The following is an 18905-nucleotide window of genomic DNA, read 5'->3' as shown; positions in this document are numbered from 1 at the left end:
TGTTTCAGGAATGGTGGGTGGTTTTCATGTAATCTACTAGCTCTGTAGACCCTCCCATAGACCTGGATTGAGGGCTGTGATTGCATGTTAATGATCACTACTATAAGAGCAGTGAGGAATGGTGGCTTGTATACTTTGGAATCAAACTTAAATTCAAGTCCTAGCTCTGGCACTTACTACATAGATAAGTTTTGGGAGAGTTATTTAACTACTTTGAACTTGTTCCCTCTTTGGTAAAGATGGGGGGAGTATTGACAGGGTTGTGAAAATTAAAAACTCCAGAAGTTGCTCATTAAGTATTAATTCTCCCCATATATTTTTTTTTTACCTTAGTTTTCTTATATGTAAAATGGAGATACCACTACTGGCCTTGTCTATGATAGTAAGAACTAAATAAATGAAATAAATATGTGAATCTACTTTAATATGGTTTATAATATGATATTACTATATGTTATTTCTGGAAAGGGAAGATTTTCAGGCTCTCAGCAGCTCTGGGGAATGGAAGAACTCATGGATTTTCCAGAAGTGGAAGTCATGGATTCCCACATTAGCAACCCAACATTAACATAATTTAGCTACTCTTTGTATTGTTTTCTCTCCTTTTTGTTGTCAGCCTCCAGCTAACCTGCTGCTCCTAATCCCATCTCTTCTTCACATTCCCAAGAGAATCTGGATTAGTCCACTGGAGCCCTGATACTCTTATGGGCAGTATTTTCACACCCAGCCAGATTCAGGCAGATAATTGGCTTGTAGGGTGGGTGCCCTTGGATCTGGTGTTTACTAGTGTTGGTTCCCACAGTAGCTAGTCTTCCTTCCTTTGCTGGGGCTATGATTTTCCCTCAGAAGGTGGCTTTGATTACTGCAGACACTAAAACGACCTATCTAGGAAAATGGAATGATTATTTAAAGAAATTGGAGGGAAGTGGGATAGGTTTTATGGTGAGAGATGGACTTTGAAATTTCTTAAACTGCAGATAATTATTTTTTCCTTTTCATTTTTCTTTTAATAAGAAGTTAGTAATTTATGCTACTTTTTGGAATCAATTGAAAATTATTCTTGCTTGAAGTAGATACCAACTGATAGATCAATTTCTCTTTAGGTTTTAGGCTTCCAAAGAAAAGACTCATTAAGCTTTGAGTTATTGGTAATTCAGTTAGTAAATTATTCTTGATAACTCAAGATTTCACCAATCTTTTAGAGATAACTTTGAATCAAAAAGGTGTTGTTTTTTTGGCCTAATATAAGTTCTACTCAATTCTCCCAATTTCTCACATGTTTCATTGTTCAAGTTTGTGAACTATTTCTTGAAACTATTTGACAATAGCCAACTAGTATTTTAAAAGTACCTACTAATGTTTATAATATACACTCAATATATTTATGTATAAAATTTAACTCTTTTTCTCCTAGGTAATTTATCCTCAGCATTCCAAACTTACTGATAAAGAAGTAAGTAAAAATATTGCTCTGTATAGTTTACTGTTGTAATTTTTTATTTTTATTGGTGTGTGTTGTGTGTCAACATATATAGCTTTTGTTTTCTTTTTCAGAAAACCAATATTTGCTATTTGTCTTTTCCAGATTCAAATTCAGGTAACTATTTTTCATGTGGTGTTTCTGTTGAATTTTATACTAAGAATACTGATTTTACTTTAATATGTGAAAATTGATTGAAACAGCATATTAGAATGCCAGCTGTTGCAGCCTAACAGGTCAGTGATTTAGATTCCTAGCTTTATGATGTCTAGTCATGTCTTGTTGATTATAGTTGGTTCAACTTTTAAAATAACTATAATGAGGTAAAACATCCAGGAAAAATAAACTGTTGAAATAGGGAAGAGATTGAAAATCAGCAACATTGGTATGTTTGGGGATTTTTTTCTTTTGTTTTTGTTTGTTTTGTTTGGGGATTTATAATAAGTAGTTTACTTTTAGTTTAGAGTTTGAGAGCTTGCCAAGAACTATGTAAAAGCACTGAGTTAAATAAAACCCAACACAACAGGTGAATCTGGTTATAAACCATGACCATCAATTATTTTCACCCAATATGTGAGTTAATATATGGAAAGTATTTGGAATAGTGTCTGGTGTGTAGAAAACACCATATAAGTGTTTGCTATTATTTTAACATGATTTTGCTGATCTCTCAAACTCTCTCTAATTGTTGAAATCTTTCAAGTTACTTCTCGTGTTTCACTTTTAAAACAGCTTTTCAGGCTTATAATGACCAGAGCTTTCAACTTCTTAGACCACACACAGTTAGACAACCCTATATGAAGCAAAGACACTCCAGTTTCCTTTTCTTTTGAGGTTACTTCTAATATTCTGTTAATTTAGTTTAATTAATCTGATTTGGGAGATTTGACATTTAATTTTTTTTCCTTTCCTTATAAATGCTTCCAGAGTTTTTCCTATATATTTGGAACTGAGCTTTCATGACATATGTAAAAGAGAAGTGCTATTTTGTAAAAAATAAAATAAAAAGATGCCTTTGAGAGATCCTAGTAGGGCATTTGTTCTGACTTGGAATTATCAGAATCTTTTATTAAGTTTTGCCTACAAAGTCCACACATGTAATTCTGAATGTAGTAAATGTTGGATTGAACTTGCAGGACTCAGGGTAAGCTGAGTTGTATGGATTGCAGGATGAGCTGATTATGTGATTGGAGTTCTAGCAGGTTCTACTACACTTTCTTCTCTTTCAGATAATAGTTGGTTTTCATGGCTTTCTTTCTTTTTCATATCTCTACATGAGCATCGAGTTAATTATATGGTGTTCAGATAGCCTTTTCATTTCTAATTTTGTAATAGGTCTTTCCATACCTCATTTTCTTACTGGAAGTTAAACTCAGTATAAATATGTGTAAATCAGAATTTGATCAGTATTTCAGGCATTTGAGTGACCTACTGATGTTTTATAAAACCTTTTTAATAAGCTCTACATCAAATGAAGTGTGGTTTATTTTATTCAAACTATGATTGGCACTTAGAAGTAAAATTGACAAGAGATCTTAAAAACAGACAGTTTGCTCTCTTAACAGATGAATATTACTCGAGACACCAAAAGATTGTGAGTTTTATGTGTATTTAAGATCAGTGTTCTCAGTTGTGATTATCCAAAGAGTTTGTTTCACTTAAGTGTTTTATTAAATGGAAGTTGGGATTACTGTGCCAACTTTGAAATGGATTTAATTTTTCCCAAAATAGCTTTTATTGTTATGAAAGGAAATCTAGGCACAGTAGAGCAGTCTTTAGGAAAGCGTAGGGTTCGTTTCCATGATGCACACTTTTTTGTAATCCTCACCCAAGGATATGTTTTTATAGATTTAGAGGAGGGAGAGAGAGAAGGAAATATTGATTGGTTGTCTCCCAAATGCACCCTGACCAGGGATAGAACCTGCAATCAAGCTTATGTGCCCTGATTGGAAATCAAAGCCTCAACTTTTTGGTGTATGGGAATACACTCCAACCAATGCAGCCACCTGGTCAGGGCTCCAGGGTGCACACTTTAAAAAATAAAACATTTAGACTTTGGTATGCTGAATAGGAAAAAAGAATGCTTTGGGAATTCCCGATAGAATGATTTGCCAATCCTCTACTTCCTCCATCCCGTACCCACACATACACTCTAGATTTCATGTCTTTAGAAATTGGTTTGTTTTTAGGTTTTGATTTCTTGTTCCATTTGAATGGTTTTTATCTTTAGGAGCCTACATTTGAAGTATGCCTACTCTTTTATAAATATTTGTCAGATTTTATTTTTCCTCCTTATTGTTTACCATTAACATTGTCTAGATACAAGTGTTCCTAAGGTTTAAACTATAATGGGTAGCCAAGGACTATAACCACTATATTTTAAACATGTCCAGAGAGAAAAGTCAGCAATAGTAGAGAAAGTTTCAAATAATGATGAATTTAAGCGAAGGATTAATCCTTGCTCTGGATAGATTAAATATGCAGACAATATTTGTCTCAGCAGATTTTTTCTCTATAAATAGCAGGGACATTGTCATGTGCTTTACACTTCCTAGTCCTTAAAGCAATGCTTCTCACACTATCTGTGTTAAAAGGCCAGTTGGGTTTTCTTTTCTAAAAAAATCTTCATTGTTGAGAGAATTACAGATGTCCCCTTTTTTCCCCCTGATTGCCCCCCTCCACCCGTTCCTGCCCGGTCCCATACCTTTACCACCCTTATTGTCTATGCCCATAGGTAGTACATATCTTATATAATAAAACCCCAATATGCAAATCGACCAAGCGGTGGAACGACCGGCCGCTATGATGCGCACTTACCATCAGGGGACAGATGCTCAAAGCAGGAGCTGCCCCCTGGTGGTCAATGCACTCCCACAGGGGGGCCGCTCAGCCAGAAGTGGGGCTCACATTGTCGAGCGCAGTGGCGGGAGCCTCTCCCACCTCCATGGCAGCGCTAAGGACCCCTTGGGGGATGCTCACCGAGGGGTCCTGGACTGTAAGAGGGCGCAGGCCGGGCTGAGGGACCCCCCTCCCCCAGTGTAAGAATGTCGTGCACCGGGCCTCTAGTGTGCATATAACATCTTTGGTTAATCTCTTTCTGCCCCCTCCCCCTTTTCTTCTGAGATTCATCGGTCTGTTCCATGTTTCCATGTCTCTGGTTCTATTTTATTCATCAGTTTATTTTGTTCATTAGATTCCTTTTTTGTTTATTTTGATTTTTAGATTCAATTGCTGATAGATATGTATTCATTAGCATTTTATTGTTCATATTTTTTATCTTCTTCCTTCTCCTTCACCTCCTCCTCCTCTTCTTTATCATCATCCTCTTCTTAAAGAATGCCCTTCAACATTTCATGTAATACTGGTTTGGTGGTGATGAATTCCTTCAGCGTTTTCTTGTCTGTGAAGCTCTTTATCTGACCCTCAGTTTTAAAATGAGAACTTTGCTGGGTAATGTAATCTTGGTTGTAGGTCCTTGCTATTCATCACTTTGAATATTTCTTGCCACTCCCTTCTGGCCTGCAAAATTTCTGTTGAGAAATCAGCTGACAGTGATATGGGTGCTCCCTTGGAGGTAACTAACTGCTTTTCTCTTGCTGCTTTTAAGATTCTCTCTTTGTTTTCAACCCTTGGCACTTTAGTTATGATTAAAGTAGGCCTCTTTGGGTTCCTCTTGTTTGGGACTCTCTGTGCTTCCTGGACTTATAAGTCTACTAAAGGCCCATTGCATGATAATCATGCAAGAATAGGCCTTCCTTCCCCTGGCTTCACTCCTGGCCGCCCAGGAGCCTGCAAGTCCTTGCTCCCGGGCTGCCCAGGAGCCTGCAAGTCCTCACTCCCGGGCCGCCCAGGAGCCTGCAAGATCTCGCTCCCAGCCAGCACACCGCTCCTGTAGCTCCCTCCACCGCCCCCCTCCCTCTCATAGCAGGCATCCTGCCCCTCCCGGCTGCTCCGTGCCTGCATATGCAAATTAACCCGCCATCTCTGTTGGGTTAATTTGCATACTCGTTATTGGCTGTGGGCGTAGCAGAGGTATGGTCAGTTTATATGTTTGTCTATTATTAGGTAAGATTTCTTCCACTAGGTAGGGGAAGTTTTCTGTCATTTCTTTAAATAGGTTTTCAATTCTTGCTGTCTCTCTACTCCTCTGGCACCCTTATAATGGGGATGTTGGTACACTTGAAGTTGTCCCAGAGGCTCCTTTCACTGTCTTTATATTTTTGGATACTTTTTTCTTTTCACTCTCCTAATTGGGTGTTTTTGCTTTCTCATATTCTAGAAATCCTCTACTCTACTGTTGAATTCCTGTAAATTATTCTTTTTTTCAGTTAGTATATGCTTAATTTCTGACTAGTGCTTTTTCATGTCTTTGATGTTCTCACTAAGATCTTTGTCTTACTAAGTTCCTTGAAGTTCTCATTAAGGTAATTGAGAAACCTTATAACTATTGTTTTGAACTCAGTATCTAGTAGTTTGCTTGTTTCCATTTCATTTAGTTCTTTTTTTTTTTTGAGATTTCTTCCGTTATTTCATTTGTGACATGTTTCTTTGTCTCTGCATTTTGGCTGCTTCCCTGTATTTGTTTCTATGCATTAAGTAGAGCTGTTATGTTTCCTGGAATGAGTAGAGTGCCTTGTGTAGTAGGTGTCCTGTGGGGCCCAGTGACTCAGCCTCCCCAGTCACCTGAGCTGGGCACTCTAGGTGCACCCCTGTGTGGTCTGTGTGCACAGTCTTGTAGTTGAACCTTGATTGCTGTTGGGGTCACTGGGAGGAATTGGCCCCCAGGCCAGTTGGCTGTGAGGACCAGCTGTGACTATAGTGGAAGAGCTGCTGTGCAGGAGACAGCCCTATGGAGCAGGACTTGCTTCAGTGGGGCTTTGGTGCTCACTGAGTCTGCTCTTTGAGTGTGTTGCTTATGGATGTGTAGAGTTATAATCTGATATGGTCTGAAGCTGTTCACCGGGTACACTGGCTTGGGGCCTCCTGGGAGGTGCAAAGTCAGCCACTGCCTGGGGTCACCCAGCAGGAACTACAGAGCTATCTACTGATAGCTGCTACTTGTATGGCCTTGCAAGTGCCCAGGAAAGGTGAAACAAGGCAGGCTGGTGCTAGTGCCTTATCTGGGGCCTCTTATTGATAGATGTGGGGCACCCTGACTCCAGCTGCTGCTTGTTTGAGATATTTTAGGAAAGTTTGAAGCCTGAGCCAGGACAGACCATACATATGAAAAAACTGCTGCAAACAGCTTGGGTGGGGTGCAGATTGGATGGGGTGGGGGGTCTCAGGGAATCACGAGGGAGGAATAAACAATTTGAGCCAGCTTGATGGAAACTCTGATATGGCTGCCAGTCAGGTCTGCGATAAGAAAGGTCTCAGCATAAGAACAGTGACCCCTGTGAGCACCTCTGTCTGGGAGAAAGCCACCCCTGAGTTCTTGCTCTGATGCTAGACAATCCAGTCCTCCCAATATGTCCCTGGATCCCCCCAAACCGCTGCCCCAGCATTGAGGGAGTGAGTCTGTGTAAGTTTGTGTGCCAGCATTTTAAGAGGAACTGCCTGGGTTTCCAGCAGCCTCTGTGTCATTCAGTCCCAATCCCCACTGGTTTTTACAGCCGGAAGGTACGGGGACTTCTCTCCCCAGCTCTGGAACCCTGGGCTGTGGGTCGGATATAGGGCTGGGATCTCTTCTCACGGGAGGCCCCCACAGCCACGATATACCTCCCAATTAAAAAAATGACACATGTGGGTGCCAGACCAGCCTGTTCCGCACCTCTGTCCCTCCTGCCAGTCTCAATGTGCTTTCTTCTTTACTTATGTAGTTGTAGGACTTCCATTCAGCCATATTTCAGGAGGTTCTGAATGATGGGTTCTGTATTTTAGTTGTAATTTTGATGTGGTTGTTGGAGGCAGTGAGTATTGGTATTTACCTACACCACCATCTTGGTTCTGTCCCAGGGTGTTTTTTGTGTTTTTTGTTTGTTTGTTTGTTTTTGCTTTTTAGAGCGAGAGTGAAAGGGCAGGGTAGGGACACAGAGAGAGAAACATCGGTGTGAAAGAGAATCTTGGATTGGTTGCCTCCTGCACGCGCCCCAACCAGCCTGGGGATTGAGCCTGAAACTGAGGTGTGTGACCTTGACTGGAATTAAACCCACGACCCTTCAGTTCATGACCTGACGCTCTATCCATTGAGCCAAACCAGCTAGGGCAGCCAGTTGGGTTTTTAAAAAATTTCCAATCTAGTGGACCAATGTTTTTATAAAATGCAGTTTAAATAAATTTTTAGAAAAATGAAGTCCAGATTTGTCATGACAATATCAAATTTCTGTAAGAGTTCCTAAATACTTATTCTCAGTTTGGATATTCAATTCATCATGGATCAGTAGCAAGATTTATATACTGGCATCAGTCTGTGGACTACACTTTGAGAGGTATGTGCACTCAACTGGAATAGAACCCAGGACCCTTCAGTCCGCAGGCTGACGCTCTATCCACTGAGCCAAACGGACTAGAGCAGTAGTTGATATTTCTTTAGTAATCTTTCATATGTGAATGGGCAGATCACTGAAAATAAAATAGGAACCATTTACCTCAGTTCATAAGGACACTATTAAAGCCTTTTTGACCTGGTAAACTTGCCTCCTGACCAATTCTGTATAGCTTTTGGGTGCAGCTGGAAAGTTCTCACAGCATGATTTGGAAATGGAACCAGGTGGGTAGGAATTTAAGGCTATGGGAGCTTCATTACTTCCCTTCCACAAAGCTTAGCATTTTTTACATTTTCTAGATGCTATAATATCTCTTTCTTAAAATCCATTGCATTTTCCCGATCTATATTATCACGATCTCAGAGAAATTAGTGTGTACTTCTCAGTGTACCTGCAACCTAGGTATTTGCCTCGTCTGGGAATCGAACCCACAACCTTTTGATGTATGGGACAACGCTCCAACCAACTGAGCCACACTGGTCAGGGCACTGAGTTGCTTTTTAAAAAACATATTGGTGCTCTGGTCAGATGAAGGTTTTTCTGGTGTTAGGAGGGCTGTACTTCCTTTTTAATTTGATTTGGACTTGCCCTGGAGAACACCAGTGTATGTACAATGCAGCCCTTCTTTGTTCCTGGCCAGTGTCAAGTCAACTGCAATTGAAAATGATCTATTTATGGCCCTTGAAGTAGTATTTCTGGGAGATCAGTGTCCTGTTAACCTCGGATTTTCATAATATCAAGTTTCGATATCATCCTTCTGATTGTAACATTAGAGTTGAGGTTCAGGGGATCGTCTTTTTATGTGTGAAATCATCTTTATGTCAATGTTCTCCACTCTTGAAATTGCAGTACCTGTGCCCTGTGCTGTCCCCGCCATCCAGCTCTTGTAAGAATAAGTATGGAAATAATGCAGATAAACAAGGTGCTCCCCCAAAGATCAGGAATAGTAAATTTATACATTGGAGAGAAGATCAACCAGAAAGTTAAGAGCAATGATCAGTTTTTGCTACTCAAAATATCACATGGGTTATCTTTCTCCACCTGAGAATTCAGAAGCTAATATAATCTCTATAACTGTGACTGTAGGAGGACTGCATGTTAGAAGTGGGAATGCCATTTGAGGATTCTATTTGTTATGTTAAATTCTCAGTGTTTGAGATTATTTGATTTTTAATGGAATGGTCCTTAGTTTTATAATTCTTTATTTAGAGGGGCCTGCCTCTGTTTTTAACTTCATAAGGAATTATAATAAAGTGTATTTTCTTTAGAAAGAAAACTTAAACATATTACAAAGTTTCTATTTCCTTTGTTAAGAACTTCATGTGCTAAAGTACTTCTGTGCATAATAATAAGTAATAATAAAATCTTGAGCACATTTCATATTTAACGTAATCCTATTAATTTTAAATATAGTAACTGGGAAAAATTTGAGTGACAGGTTACTTCATCTGACTTTTTAGAATATTCAGTTTTTTGTAATTATTACCTGACATTTTAGTTATAACGTTTACATGTTTTAAGAGGTTTCCTAAAATGATTAAAGATTAAAAAGTTATTCTTAATTAAAATAGTAAGTTTATTACTTGAGCTCTTCCTGACTTGGCTGTATTATGCCTTTTTAAAAAAATTCTCATTGTGAAATATAAAACACATACAAGGTCAAGAAATACAACTTTGCCAGTACTTCAAAAACCCCTTATGTCTCCTCCAAACACTGTTTCCCTCCCCTTTCAAAAGTAACCACTACCCTGATTCTTACAGTAATAAGTTTCTTGCTTCTTTATAGTTTTACTAGAGGCCCGGTGCACGAAATTCGTGCACGGAGGGGGAGGGTTGTCCCTCAGCCCAGCCTGTACCCTCTCCAATCTGGGATCCCTCTCACAATTCAGGACTGCTGGCTCCCAACTGCTTGTCTGCCTGCCTTCCTGATTGCCCCTAACCGTTTCTGCCAGCCTGGTCACCCCTAACTGCCCTCTCCTGCAGGGTTGATCACCTCCAACTGCCCTCCCTTGCAGGCCTGGTCCTTCTCAACTGCCCTCCCTTGTAGGCCGGGTGCCTCCCAACTGCCCTCTCCAGCTGGCCATCTTGTGGTGGCCAACTTGTGTCCACATTGGGGCAGGATCTTTGACCACATGGGGGCAGCTATATTGTGTGTTGCAGTGATGATCAATCTGCATATTACTCTTTTATTAGATAGGATAGAGGCCTGGTACAGGGGTGGGGGCCAGCTGGTTTGCCCTGAAGGGTGTCCCTGATCAGGGTGGGGTTCCCTTGGGGCGTGGGGCGGCCTGAGCAAGGGGCCTATGGTGGTTTGCAGGCCGGCCATGCCCCCTGGCAACCCAAGAGGAGGCTCTGCTATCTGGAATTTATTTTCCTTCTACAATTGAAACTTTGTAGCCTGGAGCAGAGCCAAGCCTGGGGCTCCCTCCGAGGCCGGCAGCCATTTCTGTTGGGGTTATAATTGAAACTTTGTTTCCTTAAGCGGGTGGGCCCTGCCAGGGTGTGCGGAAAGCTTTGCTTCCCCTGTTGCCGGGGGCAACCCTGGCCTGCTCTCTCAAGCTCCATTCTGCCGCCATTTCTGTTTGAATTTGTTTACCTTCTATAATTGAAACTTTGTAGCTTGAGTGGAGGCTTAGGCCTGGCAAGGGCAGGCGGAAAGCTTGGCTTCCTCTGTTACCTAGGAAACCTTGCTCTCTGTGGCTGTAGCCATCTTGGTTGGGTTAATTTGCATACTCACTCTGATTGGATAGTGGGCGTGGCTTGTGGGTGTGTCGGAGGTATGGTCAATTTGCATATTTGTCTATTATTAGGTAGGATCACCCAACCATGCATCTCTAAAGTCTATAATCTTGCCTGCTTTTTAAAAATAAATATTTTTATTTATTTCAGAGAAGAAGGGAGAGAGAGAGAGAAACATCAATGATGAGAGAGAATCATTGATCGGCTGCCTCCTGCATGCCCCACACTGGGGATTGAGCCTGGGCATGTGCGCTGACCGGGAATTCAACCATGACCTCCTGGTTCATCATGGGTCGACACAACCACTGAGCCACACTGGCCAGGCTTGCCTGCTTTTTTTTTTAAACAATTGGATTTGAACTATGTATTATTTTGTATTTGGCTTCTTTTGCTCATTATTATGCTTGTGAGTCTGCATTACATGCAAACAACCTATATAATAAAAGGCCAGAGGCCATAAGCATCACGACCGGAATGACCGCTCGACTAGTCGTCATGAGGGGCCATTTACCACCTCTTTGTCCCTCTCCCCCCCCCCCCCCTCCTGGCACGCGAGCGGCGGTGGGGCGGGACTGGGGACTGGTGAGTGAGCTGAATGGCTGACCTCTTGGTCCCTGCCCCCAGCCTGCAGGCTCTGATGGATCAGTGATGGTGAACGGGGGAATTGGGGTGGGTGGCGGGAGGACCGGGCTGGCTGTCAGGCCATTGGGATCACTAATTCATCCCCAGCTGCTCGGGGACTCAGGCCTGCAGGAAAGCAGGCACCGGCGACTTCATCTCCATGCGTGTGCGCAGGGCCAGCCGCTGATGGAGTGCGCTGCCCGCTTGAGGCTGCTCATGCCAAGGCGGGTAGGTCGCAGGCGCACCCACAGCTTCTGTCAGCACTTTAAGCGCCAGCAGCAGCACCGGCGGCGTGAGTGGCCCCGAACGGGCAGTGCGGTCCATCAGCAGCTGGCCTGGCACATGCACATGGAGGTGAAGTCGCCCGCACCTGCTTTCCCGCAGGCCTGAGCCCCAGAGCAGCTAGGAATGAGCTGGTGATCCCAATGGCCTGAGAGCCTGGCTGCGGAGGCCGCATTTGGCCTGGGGACTGGCGAATGGGCAGAAGATAGCCCTTATCGCAGGAGGCTAGACCTATGGACCCTTCCTGCATGATTTCATGCACTGGCCTCTAGTTTTAAATACTTTTAATTCCATAGGGAAAATGGAATAGGAAAAATAATGCAGGACTTAAGATGCATGTTTTGCTAATGACTTTGCCTCTAACCAGTGAAGATAGCTTTGAGCAAGTCACTTGAACTGTCAGGATCTCTTTTGTCTTCTCTAAAACACGATAGAATGGATTTAAATGATTGCTAGGACCTCTGCCACTCTAACATTTGATGAAACTGGATAAGTAAATGTTATGCTGTGCTATCCTAAATTTATTCATTTTTGTTTTCATTAGGTTGTCTTGGAGATACCCAGTTCTGTTTTAGATTTCGACAATCTTCTGGGAGGAGGGTGTCACTGCATTGTTTCCTGGATCAATTTGACAAAGATTTACCAGTTTACTTAAAGGTTGGAAAAGTAGTAATAAAAGAATGTCTGTGTGAGAGGAAACTTTAAAACTCAGTTACTTCTTATAGCATTCATAAACATTTTGCTTTTGTTTTGTTGTTATATCACACTGCTGAATTTCCTGAATCTGATTCATATAGATTCAATATGTGAGTGAAAGAGACTTTATAAAGTTACTGTTCTTGAAATGTAATGCCCATTGGGAGTTATAGAAATTGATTAGAATGCTGAAGTAATTTTCTTTCATTTGTTAATAAATCCTTGTTTATTTTATTATTATTATTATATTTAATCCTCACTCGAGGATATGTTCATTAATTTTAGAGGGAGGAAGGAGAGAGAGAGAAACCGATGTGAGAGAGAAACATCAATCAGTTGCTTCCCGTACTGGCCCTGACTAAGGATTGATTGAACAACCAACTGAGCCACCCGGCAATAACTCCTGGTTTAAAATTTTATTTTAAGTTTTATTCTTATTGATTTTAGAGAGGAAGGGGGAGAGAGAGAAACATCACTAATGAGAGAGAATCATTGATTGGCTACCTCCTGCACACCCTTCACTGGGGATCGAGCCTGCAACCCCGATATGTGCCCTAACCAGGAATCGAACCATGACTTCCTGGTTTAAAGGTTGACCTTCAACCACTGAGCCACACCAGCTGGGAAATAACTTCTTGTTTAGATGTGGAGATAGGGTAGTATTATACCAGTAAATATCACCCAGAGTTAAAGATTCCCTGTGGTAATCCCTACCTACTTTATGATATAGAATTATAATTCCCTTTTTGATATTTTAATGAGCTTTGTTTTAAAATTATTGTTTATTAAAAATAATGTTAACAATTCCGATTATTCCAGAGCATACATTTCTGTTTTGTACCCACACTTGCATCTCTGTGTGAGGAACATTTCCATCTATGTGTCCTATCAGCACATCCAATATGAACTTTACATAGTTTGCCTAAAATCAGCATTTACAGTATACCTAACTGGTTTCACTAATGACAGGAACCCTCTCCCAGTTAGCCAAAGGTATTACCTTTGAAATGTCTCTTGTAGCTATCTATTCCTTTCCATGACCTTCTGCTTTCACTATTAACATATTCTTTCAACTGATGATAATAATCACGACATTTATTAGACCTTTTTATGTTCTAGGTTCACTGTATCAGTAAGCATATATTATCTCATTAATCTCTGTAGTGTTCTGAGAGCATTCCTTTTGCAGATGAGGGAATTAAGGGCTACTGAGGATATGAAACTTGCCCAAAGATATTCCAACGCAATGTATCTTACACAGTGTTCCCACTAAAATGTAAATATGTATTATCTAAAAATAAATAAAATCTAAAATGACTACCTATTATTTAATAAATAAAGAGCTAATGATAGTACTGTTTTCTTGTCCTCACTTTCTGGACCTTCCAAAATAAGGCCTTTACCTTTCTAGTTTCCAACTTATTACCCTTTCTATACATGTGCCATATTTTAGCCTAAATAAACTACTTTTATCTTGGTTTTATTCTGGGATAGCTTGGATTTTTCTGTATGTTTTTGCTGGAACTCCTAAACCTGGAATGTCTTTGTCTTTGTTTAAACATATCCATCCTTCATTGCCCAATTCAAAACTAGATGTCTCCATGAAATCTTTACTGATCTGTATAGTCAGAGATAATCTCTTCCCCCTTGACCTCTTCGTAACACTTTGTGCTTTCTTCATGGTACCTGCCCTCCTATTCCATAATGGTCATTTTTGTACTTTCCTTATCCCTCTTAGATTATGATATCCTTTAGGAACTGTGTCTTATGCATCTTTCTATCTTCTCTAACACAATGCCTTGTTCAAAGTATGTGGTCAGTTGATAAGTATTTGTTTAAAAAATATCAAATGAGGAACCAGACCAAAATTTATTCCATTAGGATGTCAAAACTTCCTACGTTTTTTGGAATGTAATTACCTTCCTAATTGTATGTTGATAAACATTCCAATGTTTCATTATTATTGGGTAAAAACATTACTGGCTACATAAGATTCAGATTGGCATTTAACTCCTTTTGTTTTCTCTCTCTATTTTATTTATTTATTTTTTATTTTATTTTATTTTTTTTATATATTTTATTGATTTTTTACAGAGAGGAAGAGAGAGGGATAGAGAGTTAGAAACATCGATGAGAGAGAAACATCGATCAGCTGCCTCCTGCACACCCCCCATTGGGGATGTGCCCGCAACTAAGGTACATGCCCTTGACCGGAATCGAACCCGGGACCCTTGAGTCCACAGGCCGACGCTCTATCCACTGAGCCAAACCGGTTTCTGCCTCTCTCTAAATTTTACATTAGGACACTTCATTTTACTAAGACTGGCCCCTAATGCAAAAGTATAGGCAGGATTTAAAAGATTATACAAAGCATTGGGGAAGAACAATTTAATTGTTCATAACTCCCTTTAACTAGTATAGCTATGAATAAAGAGCATAAACAGTAAGTTATAGGGGGAAATATGACTTTATTAATGATTATTTCATCTTTGGGCAAGTTAGCAGGTTTTTATCTGGCTATTACTGTCATGATTGTTGTTTGTGTTGGTGGAAAAGCATAACTAGTTCTTTGTGTATACCTCATGACTCCGTTCGGGTTTATAAATGAACCTAATGTTAATATTAAAGGATGGCTACACATATTTATATTTTTCATTTGTCACTTCTTTCATAGAAGGATCCTGCTTATTTTTATGGATATGTGTATTTCCGACAAGTTCGAGACAAAACTCTAAAAAGAGGCTATTTTCAAAAGGTAATATTCAGATACACTATAATAGAAAAATATTTTTATAATATGGTTAGAAAGATAGAAACCAGCAGAATGAATAGTCTTTAAAGTCTTTGATATCTTATTTTTAAACATACTAAAATTTATATTTTATCTTTGTGTATTTTTTAGATTATAGACATATGTTCCTAGATTTTTATCTGCAATTGAATTTCACCTTTATGCTATCTCTGTACTATATTCCTGACAATAAGTTACAGTTTTTTATGAAACTGTCAAAAGCCAGAAGAATCTGCTTAATTTTTAAAAATAGTTTATTGATTTTTTAGAGATAGGAAGGGAGAGGGAGAGAAACATCGATGTGAGAGCACAATATTGATCAGCTGCCTCCTGTAAGGCCCCCTATGGGGGATCAAGCTGCAACCTGGGCAAGTGCCCCTGACCAGCAACCTCCTGGTCCACGGGATGACACCCAACCAGTTGAGCCACAGGCAGAATCTACTTAATTTTTCCGTTTTAGAATAAGGGAAAGAATAAACAGATTATAATATAGTTACAACTAATACTTTTTTGATGAGTCAGTAAATATACGTTAGCAACATCTAGGCATAGTTTTTACTGTAAATGTACAATCTTTTACTTTCTTAAAAAAAAAAAAAATCAGTTGATTTCAAGTCAGTCCCAGCTAATGGAACGCACCTTTACCTTTTGTAACCAGAGTATGCCCTGACCAGTAATTGATGCTGGATGGAAAAGTAAAAAATAATTTTCAAGAAAAATAGATTTAAAAAATAAGATCAACATAATCTGTATCTGAAGTGATTAAACTGTAAAGCCACAATTTCTAAGTATGTGGCTATGACCATTGAACTCTAAAATATTGGGGGGAGATAGGAGAGGATAAGGGTGAATAAGTGGTAATGGAAGGAAACTTGGGGTGGTGAGCACACAATACAGTATACAGATGATGTGTTTATAGAATTGTATCCCTGAAACCCACTTAATTTGATTAACCAATGTCATCCCAATGAACTCAATAAAAAATAAAATATAACAGTTATAGGTCTTAGTTTGAAAAAGTATCACAATTTGCTCTTTCCTTATTAGGAATAATTTATCTAGCTAATTCCTGATATTGTTTTGCTAATGATAGTAGTAGCTAGACTTTAGAAATTATCCATGATGTTAGTCTGTTTATAGGAAATTCTTTTTCCTGGAAAGAAGGAAATCTGTCAATGTGCTTTTTATGCTCTTAAAGTGTAGTAATAAGGTTAAAACTTTTTGTATTCTGCGATTATAGTTTTATGTTTCCTTTTAACCATATACTGTAAAAGCCTTTTTCAAAATCCACACTTTTTGCTGAATTTAGATTGTTAGTAATTGCTGATGTAAGAAATGACAAACTTAAATTATAATCATTAGGAAATTAAAAAACAACACCTTGTTTCTTTTTTTCCCTCCAGTCCTTGGTTTTGATCAGCAAACTACCTTATATTCATTTTTTTCACACTGTACTCAAACAGATAGCACCAGAGTATTTTGAAAAGAGCAAACCTTATTTGGAAGCAGGTAAGTTAAACATTGTGTGACCTAAGTAGCTTTATGAAGGAGTTTTAAAAATTTTACTGGAAATGGTCTGATAATAATGAAGTTGACCTTTTAAAAATTTAGTTAAGAATTTTATGGTGGGAGAGAGATGTAAAACTATTCTTCTGCATCTTTACCTAAAAACACCAAAAACTATCATTTATTATCTCCATTTGCACCATAGGATAATAATAAACAAATATTGAGTTAACATTTCTGATACTTAGTACTGTTAAACAGAAATCCTTATGTCGCTCGGTATAGAAAGAAGGCCCCTGCCAAGTGGTGTGCTTTTGTAGCTAATTTTAGTAGTAATAAATGAACAGAAAAACTCTTTTAAACCTGTTATTTGGTTGCTTTAAAAAGTATATTAACCAATTTTATCCTAGTAGAGGTGTATTTCTAGTGAAATGTAAGATATTTTCACTGCTTTTATTTTTCTTTTACCTCTTTTCTTCCAACCTTCCCAGTATATTTGTCCTGCCCTATAGAAAGTAGAGTTCTAAAATCTAATATGCTATTTTTTATATTTTCATATTTCCATTTATACTAAGGAAGAATTTTATTATGTTTTTACAGCTTGTAATGATGTTGATCGATGGCCTGCCCCAGTGCCAGGGAAAACATTATACCTGCCTATTATGGGGGTGGTAATGAAGGTAATAGCTTATATTTCATTTGTTTCATTTTTAGAGGATCTGTAAGCATTCACACATGAGTTTTGCTTTTTAACTTCCTAATAACATCCAGTCTTGTTATTGCCTTCACTTGTTTACTTATTTTATGTGAGGAGTTACAGAGATACCAGTTCATCCTGCTGCACAGAACCATTAGTCACACAACAGGGGCACCAGTCCCATCTTCCTGTAAGGTTTGCATGAAGGGGTCATCCTATACAATAAAGAGCTAATATGCAAATGGTTGTCATGCCCTCATGCCGTAAAGGCTCAGACTCTCAACACTGGGGAGAGAGGAATGGGGACCAGCTAGGCTGTGGCCCGGGAGAGGAACAAGCCGCCTGCCCTGTGGTCCCAGGCACCAGCAGCTGCACCTGTGCCTGCAGCCCGGGAGAGGGACAAGCCACTTGCCCCATGATCCTGGGTGCCTGCGGCTGCGGTCCAGGCAAAGCCGCTCACCTGTGGTCCCCTGCAGCTGCGGCTGGCCCGGATGAAGCCGGCCCAGGTCCTGGGTGCCTGCGGCCAGCCAGAAGGAGGGAAGCCCAGGTCCTGGGTGCCTATGATTGGCCAAAGGAGGGAATCCTGGCTCCCAGGTGCGGGGCAAGGCAGAGGCGGTTAGGGGTGATCAGGCTGGTAGGGGAGCAGTTAGGGGTGATCAGGTTGGTAGGGGAGCAGTTATGGGCGATCAGGCAGGCAGGCAAAGGTGGTTAGGGGCAATCAGGCAGGCAGGCAGAGGAGTTAGGGGAGATCAGGCAGGCAGGCAGGCAGGCAGGCGAGTGGTTAGGAGCTAGCAGTCCCAGATTGCGAGAGGCAGTCGGACATCCCCCGAGGGGTCCAGGATTGGAGAGGGTGCAAGCCGGGCTGAGAGACTCCCCCTTCCATGAATTTTGTGCACCGGGCCTCTAGTCTCCTATATATATAAAAGCCTAAGCGACTGTTCGACTGGTAGCTATGATGCGCACTGACCTCCAGGGAGCAGATGCTCAATGCACAAGCATAGAAACATGGAACAGACTGATGAATCTCAGAGGGAAGGAGGAAGGAGGGAAGGCAGGAAGAGATTAACCTAAGATCTTATATGCATACTAGAGGCCCGGTGCATGGATTCGTGCACCAGTAGGGTCCCTTAGCCTGGCCTGTAAGGACCCGGCTGAAACCAGCAGTCTGACATCCCCCAAGGGATCCTGGATTGTGAGAGGGTGCAGGCCAGGCCGAGGGACCCCACCAGTGCATGAATTCGTGCACTGGGCCTCTAGTTTTTATATAATACATGTGCATATAAATGCCACCTAGAATTCTGGTACTTTATGGCTCTCCAGAGATGGGTGGTATTGCAACATACTTGTAGGATCAAGTATGAATTACTAAAAAATTAAAAGAAATTAGGAAAGCCATTGTTCTTTAGTCTTAAATGATCTTCTTAATATGTAATATCAGACCAAACATGTCCATCCTAGAGTATTGTTTCCTATTAAATTTTCTTTCCTTCATTTTCTAAAATGAATTCGCATTTTGCTCTCAGGCTTTGTATGAATGTGCTCTAAGTGCTTTTGCATTTAATTTTCTTGTTGGACTTATTTTTGGCAATGCTCTCTTAAATGTGCTCT

The 18905-nt window shown here is 40.3% G+C and overlaps 1 protein-coding gene across 2 annotated transcripts in view; it reads left to right on the top strand.

Moving 5' to 3' along the window:
* The window catches only part of DENND6A (DENN domain containing 6A), a 50329-nt gene that overhangs the window by 9024 nt on the left and 22400 nt on the right, over positions 1–18905 (top strand). For both annotated transcript variants that reach the window (XM_054729953.1, XM_054729954.1), the window contains exons 2-7: positions 1415–1453; positions 1555–1597; positions 12152–12264; positions 14978–15058; positions 16498–16603; positions 17201–17280. In XM_054729953.1, coding sequence (XP_054585928.1) covers positions 1415–1453; positions 1555–1597; positions 12152–12264; positions 14978–15058; positions 16498–16603; positions 17201–17280 — 462 coding nt within the window. The remainder of the gene's footprint in view (positions 1–1414; positions 1454–1554; positions 1598–12151; positions 12265–14977; positions 15059–16497; positions 16604–17200; positions 17281–18905) is intronic.

The sequence above is a fragment of the Eptesicus fuscus genome, chromosome 18, assembly GCF_027574615.1.
Source record: "Eptesicus fuscus isolate TK198812 chromosome 18, DD_ASM_mEF_20220401, whole genome shotgun sequence".
NCBI classification, from domain to species: Eukaryota; Metazoa; Chordata; class Mammalia; order Chiroptera; family Vespertilionidae; genus Eptesicus; species Eptesicus fuscus.
The sequence above is the reverse complement of the archived record's forward strand: the minus strand, read 5'-3'. Positions and strand labels throughout refer to the sequence as shown.